Raw genomic sequence first — 15,948 nt, forward strand, 5'->3', positions numbered from 1 at the left:
TATCCTGAATTCCAAAATCAAGTGTTTACAGAGGCACATGACATCAGTGTTGAGCCAGGCCAGGTGTGGGACACTAATGGCAAGGAATGTGTCAAAGTGAGGGTGCACGGCTCACCTAAGGGCATTCATATTCGGCCTCTGCGAGGCTAAGGCACGGGGCCCTGAAGACACCATCTGACAGCAATGGCCCAGCAAGTGCCAACCCTTCACTTAGACCAATAGAAAAGGCCTGACAAATAATACATGTAAGTCCTGTCCTCTTGGGGGTATTTTGTGAGGAGTAGCTTGGGGAAAACACTAAGCTTTCCAGAGAGAGAATATAAATAACTATACATAGGAATATTAAAGAGAATAAACAAGAACCAAAAGTAGAATCAGTCACCAGTCTACATGGCCTACTCTGTCCCACTTCGAAATGACCCATCCTTCCAGGGGTTTTTGGTCTCGCCTCTTCCCCCAAAGCCTTCCCAACCCCTCAAGACATACCACACTCCAAACAGCCTTCTCCAAACAGCTGTCATATTCGATACCTGACAGAGGCACTGAGTAACTAGGCAATGAGGCAAAGTTACGGCCCAGCTCTACGGATCTGACCTCACAGACGAGAAGACACGCACCGTGAAAGCGGTTTCCTACCTTTGTATCCTCCGCTGATTCCCAGCGAAGGTCGTGACAGGTGCTCAACTAGGACGTCTGAAACGAAGCGGTCCAACCCCCGTGCATACGCCAACCTCCGCCCTGCCCTCCACGCCAGGCTTCATCTCATGCCCACAGACCCTCTCAAATTTAACGCCAGCTGCTCCCTGATTTGCCAAATTACTGACAACTCTTAAAGCTGTATTTCTCCAACAGGTATATGCATAGCTGTCTGGGGCTGGCTGTGGGAAAATACAGCATCATGTTCCTAATACATCAGTTTATTGAAAGATTTGGAGAGGAAGTTTGATAGATACAGACTGCGCAAACCCGGGCACAGTATGACACCGAACAATTTGGGTAAATAAAACATGAGACACCCCCCCACACCGGCATATATCAGCTTGTAGTTTCCAGGTCTGCACCCTTTGTGCCTCTACTTCCTTATCTATAAGATGGGGATGCTGGTAGTACCTTCCTCAATAGGAGTCTTCACAATTAGACTATAAAGATCAGATGAACTTAAACATGAGGAGCACCTGGCATAAATTAAGAGCATAGAAAACACTCGCTGCCATTATTAACGTCCTTTGTGTTGTTTCCTATGCAGATAATTTTCTTATTTTTTTCCTTGGATACCCTCCTACCTAATCCAGGTAACACACAGGGGATACAAGAACCTCCCTCCTTTCCAAGACAGCTCACTGGTCTTCACGGTTGCTTCCATTTGTTGGCAAATTTTATTTAGTTAGCGAGCTCTATGCTCAAAGTGGGGACTGAACTCACGACCCTGAGATCAAGAGTCACATGCTCCACCGACTGAGCCAGAGAGGGGCTCGCTTAGTTAGTTAGTTAGTTAGTTAGTTAGTTTAGTTTAGTTTAGTTTTGAAAGAGAGAGCAAGCTGAGGAGGGGCAGAGAGAGAGGGAGACCGAGCATCCGAAACAGGCTCTACACTGACAGCAGAGAGCCCAACACAGGGCCCGAACCCATGAACTGCGAGATCATGACCTGGGCCTAAGTCAGACATTCAACTGACTGAGCCACCCAGGTATCCCTATTTTTTAAATTTTTTTTTTTTCAGTTTATTTTGAGAGACAGAGACAGAGAGACAGAGAATGAACACACGTGTGGGAGGAGCGAAGAGGGAGAATCCCAAGAAGGCTCCACTGTCAGCGCCGAGCCCGACGAGGGGCTCGATCTCACAAACCGTGAGATCATGACCTGAGCCAAAATCAAGAGTTGAACACTTAACCAACTATGCGACCCAGGTACCCCTATTTTTTTTTTCTTTAGTAGGCCCTATGGCCAATGTGGGGCTTGAACTCAGTGGGTGAATATTTAGTTGCAAAAAGACGTGTGTGTATCTGATGGGGTAACATAGGAAGGAAAAAAAAAAAAACTAAGGAACATAGAAGCTACTAAAGAGGTATAGGGAAAACCAAAAAAGAATATCTTAAGTCAGGCAGAGAAAGACAGGTACCATATGTTTTCACTCATATGTGGACCTTGAGAAATTTAACAGAAGACCATGGGGGAGGGGAAAGGGGCAAAAAAAGTTACAGAGAGGGAGGGAGGCAAACCATAAGAGACTCTTAAATATTGAGAACAAACTGAGGGTTGATGGGGGATGGGAGAGAGGGGAAAGTGGGTGATGGGCATTGAGGAGGGTGCTTGTTGGGATGAGCACTGGGTGTTGTATGGAAACCAATTTGCCAATAAATTATATTTTTTTTTAAAAAGTATCTTTACCCCAGACTTTTTTCTTTTAAACAAGTAACTGAAAGGATAACCTAAGTACTAGTTTCCCTCAGGAAAAATATCAAATGTAGCCCGAGTTCACCAGCTGGGCCGAATTCAGGGGGGATGCCGCTCCCCCGAAAATATAAAATTGCAGCCCAGGAACAGTGGCAGCACAAGGTTCTTTCTGTTCCAAACCCAAGTGGCCTGGCTCACTTCTCTGAAAGTTCTTCAGAAAAATGGCAGCAAGCATCTCAAGGCGTGAAACAGTCTGCAGCCTGATTCCGTGGTACGCATGCCCACAGAACCTCCACCGCCGCCCGCCCTAGACCAAGTCACTGTTGGCTTATGCTGGCCAGGGCAGCCATAACCTCTTGTGACATCAGAAAGGGAAGAACTCCTAGGTTAACCAGCCTCATCACTTCAGACGCTCATCACCCCTCTCACTTCCCTCAAGTCGCTGAAGAGCTGGTAGTTAGTAATGAATCGGAGCTTAACAAACTTCAGGAGGACTGACAGCCACCAACAGTATGGGAATATAACAGCAGAGCTGTTCAAAACAAATCCAATGTTAGTGTGTTTTAGATACAAGGGTAAAGAGAAAGGATCCTCCTTTCTTTCCAGTGTGGATCCTGCCACCTAATTCATATCCTTCGTCTTTCAAAGATTCCAAACCTCACATCATTCCAGTTTTTCTTGGGCTCTCCTCCTCCTGAGGTCCCCAAGCTGTTAGAGAAAGGCAGGGAAGGACCTCTCCTGAGAAAGCTAGGGGGAGCATTTCAGACAACTCTAGAAAAGGTTACCTGGAGACCAGATGATCTTGAACTTTAGTTGCCTTGGCAACAGTATGACCCTTTCTACTGAACCTGTAAGGTTAGTCCCAGTCATCAAGGGCTAGCGGTGAATTTTCTGATTCAAAATGGAGACTCTTACGTAAATCACTGATGCCACCCAACTCCCAAATGTAATAACTTTATATATAGATACCTCCTGATGTGATAGAATTGGAAAATCAGAGTTTCTACAATTAAAGATCAGAGGCTAAAGAAGGTTTAAGACGGTTCTCTCACATATTCAGAACTGTAAATACAGGTAAGTTAATTCAGTATTTCACTCCCTTATTCAACAGAAACCTGAATAGCTCTTTAAACAGATTTACCTGCTCAGTGAGGGCACGCTCTGCTGGTAGGAGTGTGAGCTGTTACTACCATGGAACCTGGTCAAGAAGGGGGAAATAACCCTGCTAGATAAGAGGGACTGGAGCCTGGACCACACAGTGGCCAACTGGCAGGAAGAATGATCAGGTCAGCATGATGAATCAGGAAACAGCGGGCAGGCCACGAGAGCAGAGGACCACTGTAGACCCGTCTCTCACACAAATTCTGCAAACTCTTCCGTCCTTCTCATTTAGCACATTTCCTGTTCCATAATGAACATGGAAAGGGGCACTTAGGCTCCCTGGGAATCCAACAGCGCTACATCAACCAGGTGGAAGCTCATAAGTAAGATACAGCTAGTAACGTTTTATTTTATTTTTGGGACAGAGAGAGACAGAGCATGAACGGGGGAAGGGCAGAGAGAGAGGGAGACACAGAATCGGAAACAGGCTCCAGGCTCTGAGCCATCAGCCCAGAGCCTGACGCGGGGCTCGAACTCACGGACCGCGAGATCGTGACCTGGCTGAAGTCGGGCGCTTAACCGACTGTGCCACCCAGGCGCCCCAACTTTTTTAAAGTACACTAATTGCATTAAGAAAGAGGTATGTTTCAGGCGTGCCTCGGTGGCCGACTCTTGATTGATTTCAGCTCAGGTCGTGATCTCGCGGTCATGGGATCCAGCCCCTGGTCGGGCTCCAAGCTGAGCACCGAGCCTGCTTAGGATTCCTTCTCCCTCTCTCTGCCCCTCCCCCCACTCATGCTCACTCTGTCTCTTGGAAATAAACAAACATTAAAAAAACAACCTCTTAAAAACTGAGAACAAACTGAGGGTTGATGGGCGGTGGGAGGGAGGGGAGGGTGGGTGATGGGTATTGAGGAGGGCACCTTTTGGGATGAGCACTGGGTGTTGTATGGAAACCAATGTGACAATAAATTTCATATTTTAAAAAATTTTTAAAAAAATAAAGTACACACAGAATGTTCAGTATAAAAAAAAAAAGAACGAGGTATGTTTTATGTACTATTTTAGAAAGATAATTCAAGATTCCGTGAAAAAAAGCAAGCTGGAGGATAACAGGAATCATACGATCCCGTTAAGGGAGAAAAATAAATACATGATATACTTGTGTAGCACTGAAAATCTCTAGAAGCATATACAAGTATTAGTAATGGTTATGACGGGGGTGGAGAGGGACCTTAACTCGTACCTTACACATTTCTGTACTATTTGAATTGTATATCATGAACACACATTGCTTTTTTAATTAATAAATGACTTTTTGAACATGAAAATACAATTTATGGGACTATCCTTTCTAAAGGCAACTGGCACGTGCATCAGGAACCTTTCAAGATGACTACACTCTCTGGCCTTCTTAGGAGTAGAGTAACTACTGAGAAGGACCAGATTCCACTGGGTTAAAGGCTCCGACTTGGTAGCCAGACTAGCTGGTTCAGATTCTCCACCACTGACTGAGTCATCTCAAGCAAATTAATTAGGTTTATGCCTCCACGTCTCTACCTCATACAGCAGGTATGAGGATTAAGTGAATCTATTACACGCAGTGCAGAGCATACACTACGTGGCCCACAGTGAACAATCGGTGACATCAGTCAGTCATAGCAGAGGGGTTGTCATTTGCCCTAAGGAAACAGGCACAATGTAAACAATACCTTTAAATATACAGAAAATAGAAGACGGAAAAGATGAAAACCACTACTAAAATAAGCAAAATTAACTAAAAGTAAAAAATGATCCATCCTCCGTATAAACGAAAAGCAGACAGCTTTGTTTTTCAAGACGTGTTTTCATAAAACATTTAATGGCATGGGGGAAAACACTAGGCTTCAATGTTCCGTGAACAAAGCAAAGTATGTAACTGCACATACATACACTCTGACCCCAATTCTCTGTTTAAATAAGTAGCGGGCACCTGGGTGGCTCAGTCATTAAGCAGCTGACTCCAGCTCAGGTCATGATCTCACAGTTCCTGAGTTCGAGCTCCACTCCAGGTAAAACACAGAGCCCTGCTTCAAGTGAGGCATGCTTCTCTCTCTCTTTCTCTCTGCCCCTGTGGGACTACCCCTCGTGGGATTCTCTCTCTCACTCTCTGCCCCTCATTCACTTATGCTCTCTTTCATTCATTCATACATACATACGTACATAGCAAAGACGAGCACCTGGGTGGCTCAGTTGACTGAGTGTCTGACTCTTATTTCAGCTCAGATCATGATCCCAGGGTCATGGAACTGAGCCCACGTCAGGCTCTGCGCTGACAGCATGGAGCCAGCTTGGGTTTCTCTCTCTCTCCCTCTCTCTCTGCCTGTCCCCCTCCCCCACGACTGCAAGCGCTCTCTCTCTCAAAATAAACTTTAAAATAAACAAATGGGGCGCCTGGGTGGCGCAGTCGGTTAAGCGTCCGACTTCAGCCAGATCACGATCTCGCGGTCCGTGAGTTCGAGCCCCGCGTCGGGCTCTGGGCTGATGGCTTGGAGCCTGGAGCCTGTTTCCGATTCTGTGTCTCCCTCTCTCTCTGCCCCTCCCCCGTTCATGCTCTGTCTCTCTCTGTCCCAAAAATAAATAAACGTTGAAAAAAATAAATAAATAAAATAAATTAAAAAGAAAGAAAGAAAGAAAATAAAATAAACAAATAAATAGCAAAGAGGGGCACCAGGGTGGCTCATTCACTTGAGTGTCCAACTCTTGATATTGGCTCAGGTCATAATTCCAGGGTCATGGGATCGAACCCCAAGCACAGTGAGCATGCAGCCTGCTTGAGATTCTGTTTCCCTCTCTCTAAAATTAAAACAAACAAATAAGTAGCAAAGACTCACATACCACCATTTATCTACTTTTTCATACTTAGCTTATATTATTTTGCCATTACAAAAGAATGTGCTATTCACATCCCCTCTAAAGGTCTCCTATGTTCCTGTGGAAGAGTTTAAGATAAATTCCTAGAGATGATACACCTAGAATATATATTACTCATATCTTCACCTACACTAGATATTTATAAATTGCATTTCAAAACAGTTGTACTAATTTTGTTTATTTTTAATTAAATTTTTTTTTTTAGTAACTTCTATGCTCAATGGGGCTCAATCTCATGACCCCAAGATCAAGAGTCGCACATTCTACCAACTGAGCCAGTCAGAAGCCATGGTTGTACTAATTTTAACTTCAACTGGCAGGTTTTGTTTTTGTTTGTTTTGTTTGTTTGTTTAGAGAGAGAGTGTGTGGGAGAGGGGCAAAGAGAGAGGGAATCTTAAACAGGCTCCCCGCTCAGCTCAGCACAAAGCCCAACACAAAGCTGGATCCCACAACCCTGGGATCATGACCTGAGGGGAAATCAAGAGTCCCAATGCTCAACAGACTGAGCCGCCCAGGTGTCCAGGTGCCCCCCGCCCCCGCCACCACCATGGGAAGTCAGTAAGAGTCTGCACTGCTTCACATCCTTTTGGACATTTTCTTGCCAGACTTTTCAGGTTTTGGCCTCATACCGCTGGGGTTTTCATTTGAGTTTCTTTGATCCCTAGAGAGCTGAGATTTCTATATTTGTGCATCCCAGTTTTGATCCCCTCATTTGTGATTTGTGTCTGCATGTTCTTAGAAGTTTATACACTTTCTCCTGACAATATTCCTGTACATCTTATCTAAAATAAAGAGAAATTGGGGCGCCGGGGTCGCTCAGTCAGTTAAGCGTCTGACTTCGGCTCAGGTCACGATCTCACGGTTCGTGAGTTCGAGCCCCATGTCAGGCTCTGTGCTGACAGCTCAGAGCCTGGAGCCTGCTTCAAATTTTGTGTCTCCCTCTCTCTCTGCCCCTCCCCAGCTTGCACTCTGTCTCTCTCTCTCAAAAATAAGCATTAAAAAAAAATTTTTTTAAATAAAGAGAAATTTACATAGGAAAAAAAATTACATTTGTCATATTAGAACATACCACTTCGTGAAGTGTTTCTACTGAGTTAGCGAGGAATAGGACAAGGCTAAGAATACCAGAGAGAGAAAGAAAAAACTGGGAGAAGCAGGAAGCCAAACAAATTATTTTGGCATTGATAATTTATCTGTTTATGCCCATCCCCACTCATCTGTTCCAAAAAGAATTCAAGGCTCCTTGTAAAAATGAATACAACAAAATAAAGCCAAATAAAAAATAAATGGAGACGTGCCTGGGTGGCTCAGTGGGTTAGGCATCGAACTCTTGGTTTCAGCTCAGGTTATGATCTCGTGGTTCATGAGTTCGGGCCCTACACTGGGACTCTCTCACTCTCCCTCTCTCTCTTCCCCTCCCCCCCCTCAAAATAAACAAATAAACTTAAAAAAATAAAAAATAAATGGAGAAGGACAGCCATTCTATTATATACTGCTATGAACCATGAAGATTTCAGTTAGTGTATTTCAACAGCAATAAAACTCTACTGGGTCAATTTGCCTAATGCAAACCTCACCAGTAGCTTTCCATCAGAATGATAATCAGAGAAGTAACAACTTCTGACCTAAAGAAGAAATTTAAAAAGCAACAACCAAAAAAGACAAAAACAAATTTTTCCAGGATTTCAGCAAGCTGCAAGAACCCCACAATTCCCTAGGGAGAGTCAAAGACGCATGCTTCAATAGATAACTTCTGCCCGTGGAGAGAAGCCGCATGTCCTGAGTCTCCACTCCAGAGACTAAAGAATACAGGGTCCAAGTGAAACTCCGCAGGTCCTGGTTACCAAGAATCATTGCAACTCCAGCTGACCAGGCTCAGTGTATTTACAGAAAACTTCATGAACCATACCAACTCCTACGCATAGAGTGTAACTATTTTTTTCAAAATTGCCTAACAAACTGGCCTGGAGGAGGACATCCAAATCTCCTGAGGGTAAAAAATCCCTGAGCGCTAATTACTGCTTACAGCACTCAGTGTGCTTGACAGTCTAATTTAGACATTAAGCTGGGTTAGCTTAGAGAAAACCTAAGGAATTCTAGAACCCAGCCATTGGCCTTGTCATTAAAATGTACACTAATCAGGGAGCCTGGGTGGCTCGGTCAGTTAAGCATCTGACTTCGGTTCAGGTCATGATCTCATGGTTCATGAGTTCGAGCCCCATGTCAGGCTCTGTGCAGACAGCTTGGAGCCTGGAGCCTGGAGCCTGCTTTGGGTTCTTTGTCTCCCTCTCTCACTGCCCTCCCCTGCTTGCTCTCTCTCTCTCTCAATCTCTCTCTCAAAAATAAACATTAAAAATTTTTTAAAAAAATTTTATGTATACTGATCAGATTTACAGTTCTTTGTATAACAGGGTATGGATTCTGCCTCTTTTGACAGTGGAATCTTCCACTGTGACTACCTTTGAGCCACTTCAAGGACATAGGCCAGTACATTTAAGTACCTCAACTCTAACTAGAAGTACGTATTTCATGAATTATTCAAACACAATCATTTTTCATAGTTTTTTCCTTTGAATCATCCACACCACTGAACACTTACTGAACGTTTACTATATATACCAAGTGCTTTGTTTCTTCAAGACTGTTGCTCTCATTTAATCCTCGGCTCAACTTCAGTGGGAACATTCTTCTTTTTTTTTTTTTTTTAAGTTTTATTTATTTATTTTGAGAGAGAGAGCAAGAGCAGGGGAGAGGCAGAGAGAGAGAGAGAGAGAGAGAGAGAGAATCCCAAGCAGGGCTCCATCCCATGAACCATGAGATCATGACCTGTGCCAAAATCAAGAGTCAGACATTCAACCGACTCAGCCACCCAGGCACCTGGGAACATTCTTTTGTTATCCCTATTTTTTTTTTTTTAATTTTTTTTTTTCAACATTTATTTATTTTTTGGGACAGAGAGAGACAGAGCATGAACGGGGGAGGGGCAGAGAGAGAGGGAAACACAGAATCGGAAACAGGCTCTAGGCTCTGAGCCATCAGCCCAGAGCCCGACGCGGGGCTCGAACTCACGGACCGTGAGATCGTGACCTGGCTGAAGTCGGACGCTTAACCGACTGCGCCACCCAGGCGCCCCATGTTATCCCTATTTTAAAGATGAGGAGAAAGGTTTGAAGAAGTCCTCTAAGGACAAAGGTTATTGTCTATCTTGTTCTCCACCATATTTCCAGCACCTCAAACTTTACCTGGCACATAGATGCACTCTTTTATTTTTTGAATGAATGAATGAACCAACGAACAAATAAGCTAAAGTTCCCAAGACCAAGTAAGTGGATGGTAAGTGGCAGAACTGGAATATTCCTACAAGTCTGGCTTGTAGGAACCCAAATACCACAGACCGGATAGCTTCTAAACAATGGAAATGTATTTCTCACAGATCTGGAGGCTGGAAGCTCAAGATAGAATACCAGCAAGGTCAGGTTCTGGTGAGGACCTGCTTCGTGGTTTACAGATGGTGCCTTTGTACCACGTCCTCGCTTGGTGGAAGGGGCGAGGGAGCTCTTTGGAGCTTCATTCTAAGAAATTAATCTCATTCGTGAGAGCTCGATCTTCATGACTCAATCACCTCCCAAAGGCCCTCCAATACCATCACATCAGGCATTAGGGCTTCAACACGTGAATTCTGGGAGGATACAAACATCCAGCCTAAAGCAACCATGATGCAAAAACTACAAAGTTTGTTTAAAGGGTAACTTTTCTTTTTTTTTTTAATTTTTTTTTAACGTTTATTTATTTTTGAGACAGAGAGAGACAGAGCATGAACGGGGGAGGGGCAGACAGAGAGGGAGACACAGAATCGGAAGCAGGCTCCAGGCTCTGAGCCATCAGCCCAGAGCCCGATGCGGGGCTCGAACTCACGGACCGCGAGATTGTGACCTGAGTTGAAGTCAGACGCTTAACCGACTGAGCCCCCCAGGCGCCCCAAGGGTAACTTTTCAAAAAAATTTTTTTATGTTTTTTGTTGTTGTTGTTGTTTTGTTTGTTTTGAGAGAGAGAGAGACATAGCACGAGCTGGGAAGGGTCAGAGAGAGAGGGAGACCCAGAATCCGAAGCAGGCTCCAAGCTCCAAGCTTGTCAGCACAGAGCCCGACATGGGGCTCGAACCCACAGACTGCGAGATCATGACCTGAGCCGAAGTCAGACACCCAACCAACTGAGCCACCCAGGCGCCCCTAAAGGATAACTCTTCATTTTGATACAATTTCAAACTTGTAGAAAAGTATAAAGAATAGTACAAGAAACGCTCATACACAATTTACCCATATTCACTAATTGTCTATATTGTACCCCAATACGAACCTTTTAAAAACTCAGTGGAGGGGGCTCTTGGGTGGCTCAGTCGGTTAAGCGTCAGACTTCAGCTCAGGTCACGATCTCACGGTTTGTGGGTTCAAGCCCCACATTGACTCTGCGCTGACACTGCAGAGCCCGCTTGGGATTCTCTGCCTCCCTCTCTCTCTGCCCCTCCCCACTTGCACTCTATCTCAAAATAAATAAATAAACTTAAACAAAAACAAAATTAAAAACCTCAATGGGTTGGGCAAATCCGCATATGTCTGATGTTTGTTCCAGTGTGCACAGAGCCTACCTCACCTTATGCCAAACCCCTTTCTCCTATCCCTTCCTTCCTATCCCTCCCGGCCCCAGTCTCTATCCCCTAGTCCTCGGGGTGTCCTCACGACCCTAGCTCCAATCTTGTCAACAATCCCCAGCCTCTCTCCAGATCCCACACCCGCAGCACTGCCCCAAATGCCCTGCTCCCTTCCTGCTCCTCTGTCCTAAGCCTGCAGGCCTGGTAACACAGCGGTTAGCACAGAGCAAAGAGCACACTGCAAAAAAGAAGCAGTATTCACAGGGATCCACTTGATGAATTATCAAGAATGGTAAAATAAATAAGAGGTTGTGTTGAAACAAAATCCCTGCAATACTAAGAACAGAAAAACGGAAAAAAAGACACCAAATAAGTAAAAATACTTAAATAGGATTCCACGTCCAACTATGTGAAACAGCACAAATGCGATGATAGATGCATAGATATATACATACACACACGCTTTTGATGCAATCTACTCCAAGAGAATATAACCTAGAATAATTCCAAATATAGAAAGAGCTTTTATGATATACAGTTGTGGTTATTTTTTATAATAGAGAAATTTTGGGGTGCCTGGGTGGCTCAGTTGGTTAAGTGTCCAACTCTTGATTTCAGCACAGGTCAGGATCTCACAGTTCACTAGATCAAGCCCCACATTGGGATTCTCCCTCTCTCCCCCTCCTCTCTCTGCCCCTCCCCCTTCTTGTCCACTCTCTTTCTCTCCCTCCCTCTCTCTCTCTCTCTCTATATATATATATATAAGTAAAATGAATAAACTTTAAAAACATATAAATAAATAAACTCATTTTCAAAATTTCAAAATTTCAGAATTCTGTTAAAGAGAAAGTCTCACTTAGGTAACAACATTATCTTTATCATCTCTTGAACCTAATGCCCCTTTTAATGCCCCTGTTAAATAAAGAAAAAACAAGTCCCAGTCTCCTTCCATGAACAACAGTCTCTAGAGAGGAAATAATACGTTGTTATATTTGTTGAGAAGCAGGAGAATCTTACTGGTTATAGGGGGTTCTGGAGTAAACCAGCCAGGGTGTATACCTGCTGCTACTTACGAACTGTGTAACCGATTACTTCACCTCTGTGCCTCAGTTTCCTCATCTGTAAAATGAGGGTGGTAACTGTACTTCATACAGGGTGGTGATGTAAGGATTTTTTTTCTTTTTTTTAATTTTTTTATGTTTATTTTTGAGAGACAGAGAGACAGAGCATGAGCAGGGGTGGGGCAGAGGGAGAGGGAGACACAGAATCTGAAGCAGGCTCCAGGCTCTGAGCTGTCAGGACAGAGCCTGACATGGGGCTTGAACCCACGAACAGTAAGACCATGACCTGAGCCAGAGTCGGACGTTTAACCCAGGCCTCTCAGGATTTTTTCTTTATAAAGATTTTTTTTTTTGTAACTTTTTATTTGAGAAAGACAGAAACAGCATGAGTGGAGGAGGGGCAGAGAGAGAAGGAGAGAGATAATCCTAAGCAAGTTCCAAGCTGCCAGCACAGAGCCCCATGCGAGGCTCAAACCCCCAAAACTGTGAGATCCTGACCTTAGCTTAAACCAAGAATCACTCAACCAAATGAGCCACCCAGGTGCTCCAAGATTTTATTTTTAAGTAATCTCTACACCCAACATGGGGCTCAAGCCCACAACCCCGAGATCAAGTGTCACACACTCTACCAACTGAGCCAGCCAGGCGCCCTTGGCGTAAGGATTAAATGAACTAATTTATACACATTCCTCTGAATGCTAATATACAATAAACAGCAATTACTGTTATAGTGTGTCTGTGTTCATTTTTTATCTTGGGAAACTTCTACCTGTGACAGTGGTTTTCCATTTATGGTGATAACAAAAGTTGCCTTCTTAAATAAATTAATACAGGCAAAAAAAAAAAGAGGTGAATCCTGTTCAGATAACTGAGCCTCAGTACAAGGTCAACTCATCAGGGCTGGGCCACACCACGCAGAAATGAACGCTTTTTCTATCCTCTGAATACCGGGTTTTTCTGACATGGGGACCCATCACTTTTTAATTATCACCCAAGATTCCTCTGTACTCATGCTCCCGGCAAGATGAGCTCACTCAACACTTGTGAACGCCACTCATGCACTTCCTTTCCTTACAACCTGTCCTTCCAGCCCCAGTTTCCAATCCCCAGCAACAACATGGGAGCAGAGTGTTCTCGCCACCCACTGGTACCCAGTGAGAGGCACTTGGGGCAGGAGCCAACTGACCTTCAGGGCTTTGAAGATGACCCCCGGGTGCCGGGGAGAACGGGTAGTGTTGTTCTCTAGCTGCTGCTCCAGAGCACGCCGGAGCCCAGAGAAGTCCGTGGGAGGGTTGTAAGTCCTCGTTCCCTTGTAGTGAATGGAACTGAAGGCTTCAGGGAAGCGGCCCAGCTTCCGGAACCGGTCCTGGATGAGCTTTTCTGGCACCTCGGAGGGGTGATCTGGACAAGGAAACAGGTACATAAACAATGACCCTTCTTTTAAAAAGAAAATCTGTCTTTCACTATAATAGTAGTATATAGTCTGACTCTATATAAAGTACACCTACAGCAGAACTCATTTACGCTGTTAGACTTCAGGTTAGCCTTGCCTAGAAGGGAGCATGAGCAGGGCTTCCCCATGAAGTGGGTGCTGGCATGTCATGGTCTGGTACTGCTCTCACAGGTACATCCAGACTGTGAAACTCATCGTGTTATATACACTTTTGACATGATGTGCACTTTTCTGTATGTACATTATACTTCAAAGGAAAGTCTTTTTTTTTTCTTTTTAATCTGCTCATTGTAAAACAATCCAAACATGTCAAAGCATGGAGGAAAGAAATAGATTTCCTCCGCTCTCTCCTACTTCCCAGAGGTGGTTATAGTTCAGTGTTTACCCTTTCAGGCCTTTTTTTTTCCTACACACTTACCAACACATATATGCAACTTGCTTGTATCACTTAATAACATACTGTAAGTATCTGTCCTTTTCATGACACACTCTGAGAAGTTCTTTATTCTTTTTAATAGCTACATTCCATTCTACAGGCATATTTAACCAGTTATCTACCAATGAACATTTAAGATAAATAGCTAGGGGCACCTGGGTGGCTCAGTCAGTTGAGCATCCAACTCTTGATTTTAGCTCAGGTCAGGATCCCAGGGTCGTGGGATTGAGCCCTGCATCGATCTCCATGGTGACAGCATGAAGCCTGCTTGGGATTCATTCTCTCTCTCTCTCTCTCTCTCTCTCTCTCTCTTTCTCTCTCTCTCTGCCCCTGCCCTGCACTTTGTTCTCACTCTCTCTCTCAAATAAATAAAATTTAAGAAAATAAAAGTAAAAAAAATAAAACCACCTAGCGGTAGATGGTACAAAGAAACAAGATTTTTTTTTTTATCCATGAAGGGCTCATTATTTCAAAATCCTGAGCTAAAAATTAAACCTTCCCCTTACCAAATTTGTAAAAATCCAAAGTGGCATAAAAATGCAAGTCACAGGAAGCATCTGAAAGTCAGCATTTCCAGTCTTCTTACCTCAGAGTCACTTGCTAAGGAGCCTCTGCTGGAACATTTAGATTTCTCATCTTCCTGCTAGACCCACATCCTTCATTTGGCCCCAGTCTCTCCACCTCCCTCTTATGCGTGCCACTGCCCTGGCTCGGCCCCCATCACTTCTCATCCAGTACCGTGGTAACGTCCTGGCTGGTCTCCCTGCCTCCAGGCATGCCTCTCTAGTTCATCCTGCAACGGGCAGGGGATCTTTTGAAAATATAGATCTAATCATGTAACTCCCTGCTTAAAATCCTTCAGGGGCTCCTGTCATACTTGAGAACTGAGTCAAGGCATCTGTGATCCGGCCCCCGAGCAGCTCCACCATTTCCTCCTGTACAATCTGTGCTTCAGATACAACGAGCCGTTTCATTTACTTATCCAGCAAACATCTAATGAGAGGCAACCATGTGTCAAGCACTCATCCAGGCTCTTTAGATAGAGATTACAAGACAGGCAAGGTTCCTGACTTCATAGAGTTTCCACTCTAATGGGAAAGAAACAAAAACAAGCAAGGAAGCACACAGGATGATTTCAGATAGTGATAGGTGCCCCGATGCAAATGAACAGAGCGTAACCGTGAGGGTGCAGGAAGAAGGACCACTTTTCAGGGGACATGAGCCAGGGCTCCAAGCCAGTGAGAGCTGAGTTGGATCTGAAGTATGGCCTGCTGAGGGAACAGTGTTCCAGGCAGACAGAGCAGCATATGCAAAGGTGGTAACACAGAAAAGGCTGGCGTGTCTGCTAAAGGGAGTGTGCATATACGTCACGTGCACGGGGGCAGGCAGCGGGCAGCGGAAGGGGATGAAGGACATAACCAGAGAAGGAGTTCAGAGACACAGACAGGACTTAACAGTAAGGACACCGTAACTAGTTTGTAGTGAAAGCCACCGACAGCTTGTAAGCAGGAGTATGACACGATCTAAATTATCAATAAAGCCTTTGAAAAGATCTCCCTGGATGCTGTGTGGAAGGTGCACTGAGGGGCTAGAACGGAACTTAGGAAGCTATCAGAGAACCACACGCAGTTTCCTAGACACAATCTGCTCCTTCAAACCACCAGGGGTTTGGGCTTTCCAGAGCATCCTTCCCCCACTGCCCTATCAAGCCACCTGTCCAGAGTTCAAACATCACCTCCCCTCTCCTAGATCCCCTTAGGATCTATAAAGATCCTCCCTCCTCTGGGGGTGCCTGGGTGGCTCAGTCGCTTAAGCACCTGACTTCGGCTCAGGTCATGATCTCACGACTCATGGGTTCGAGCCCCCACATGGGGCTCTGTGCTGACATCTCAAAACCTGGAGCCTGCTTCAGATTCTGTGTCTCCCTCTCTCCCTCCCCTGCTC

The 15,948-nt window shown here is 44.7% G+C and overlaps 1 protein-coding gene across 2 annotated transcripts in view; it reads right to left on the bottom strand.

The window, feature by feature from the left end:
- ZFYVE1 (zinc finger FYVE-type containing 1) overlaps positions 1-15,948 on the bottom strand; it is a 53,959-nt gene that overhangs the window by 12,157 nt on the left and 25,854 nt on the right. The window contains exon 4 of one of the 2 annotated variants that reach the window (XM_043556518.1): positions 13,302-13,516. In XM_043556518.1, the coding sequence (XP_043412453.1) occupies positions 13,302-13,516 (215 nt within the window). Of the gene's footprint in view, positions 1-3,049; positions 3,856-13,301; positions 13,517-15,948 lie in introns of those variants that run through there. The other variant, XM_043556519.1, reaches the window with a different exon arrangement.

Source organism: Prionailurus bengalensis, chromosome B3 (genome assembly GCF_016509475.1).
Source record: "Prionailurus bengalensis isolate Pbe53 chromosome B3, Fcat_Pben_1.1_paternal_pri, whole genome shotgun sequence".
NCBI lineage: Eukaryota > Metazoa > Chordata > Mammalia > Carnivora > Felidae > Prionailurus > Prionailurus bengalensis.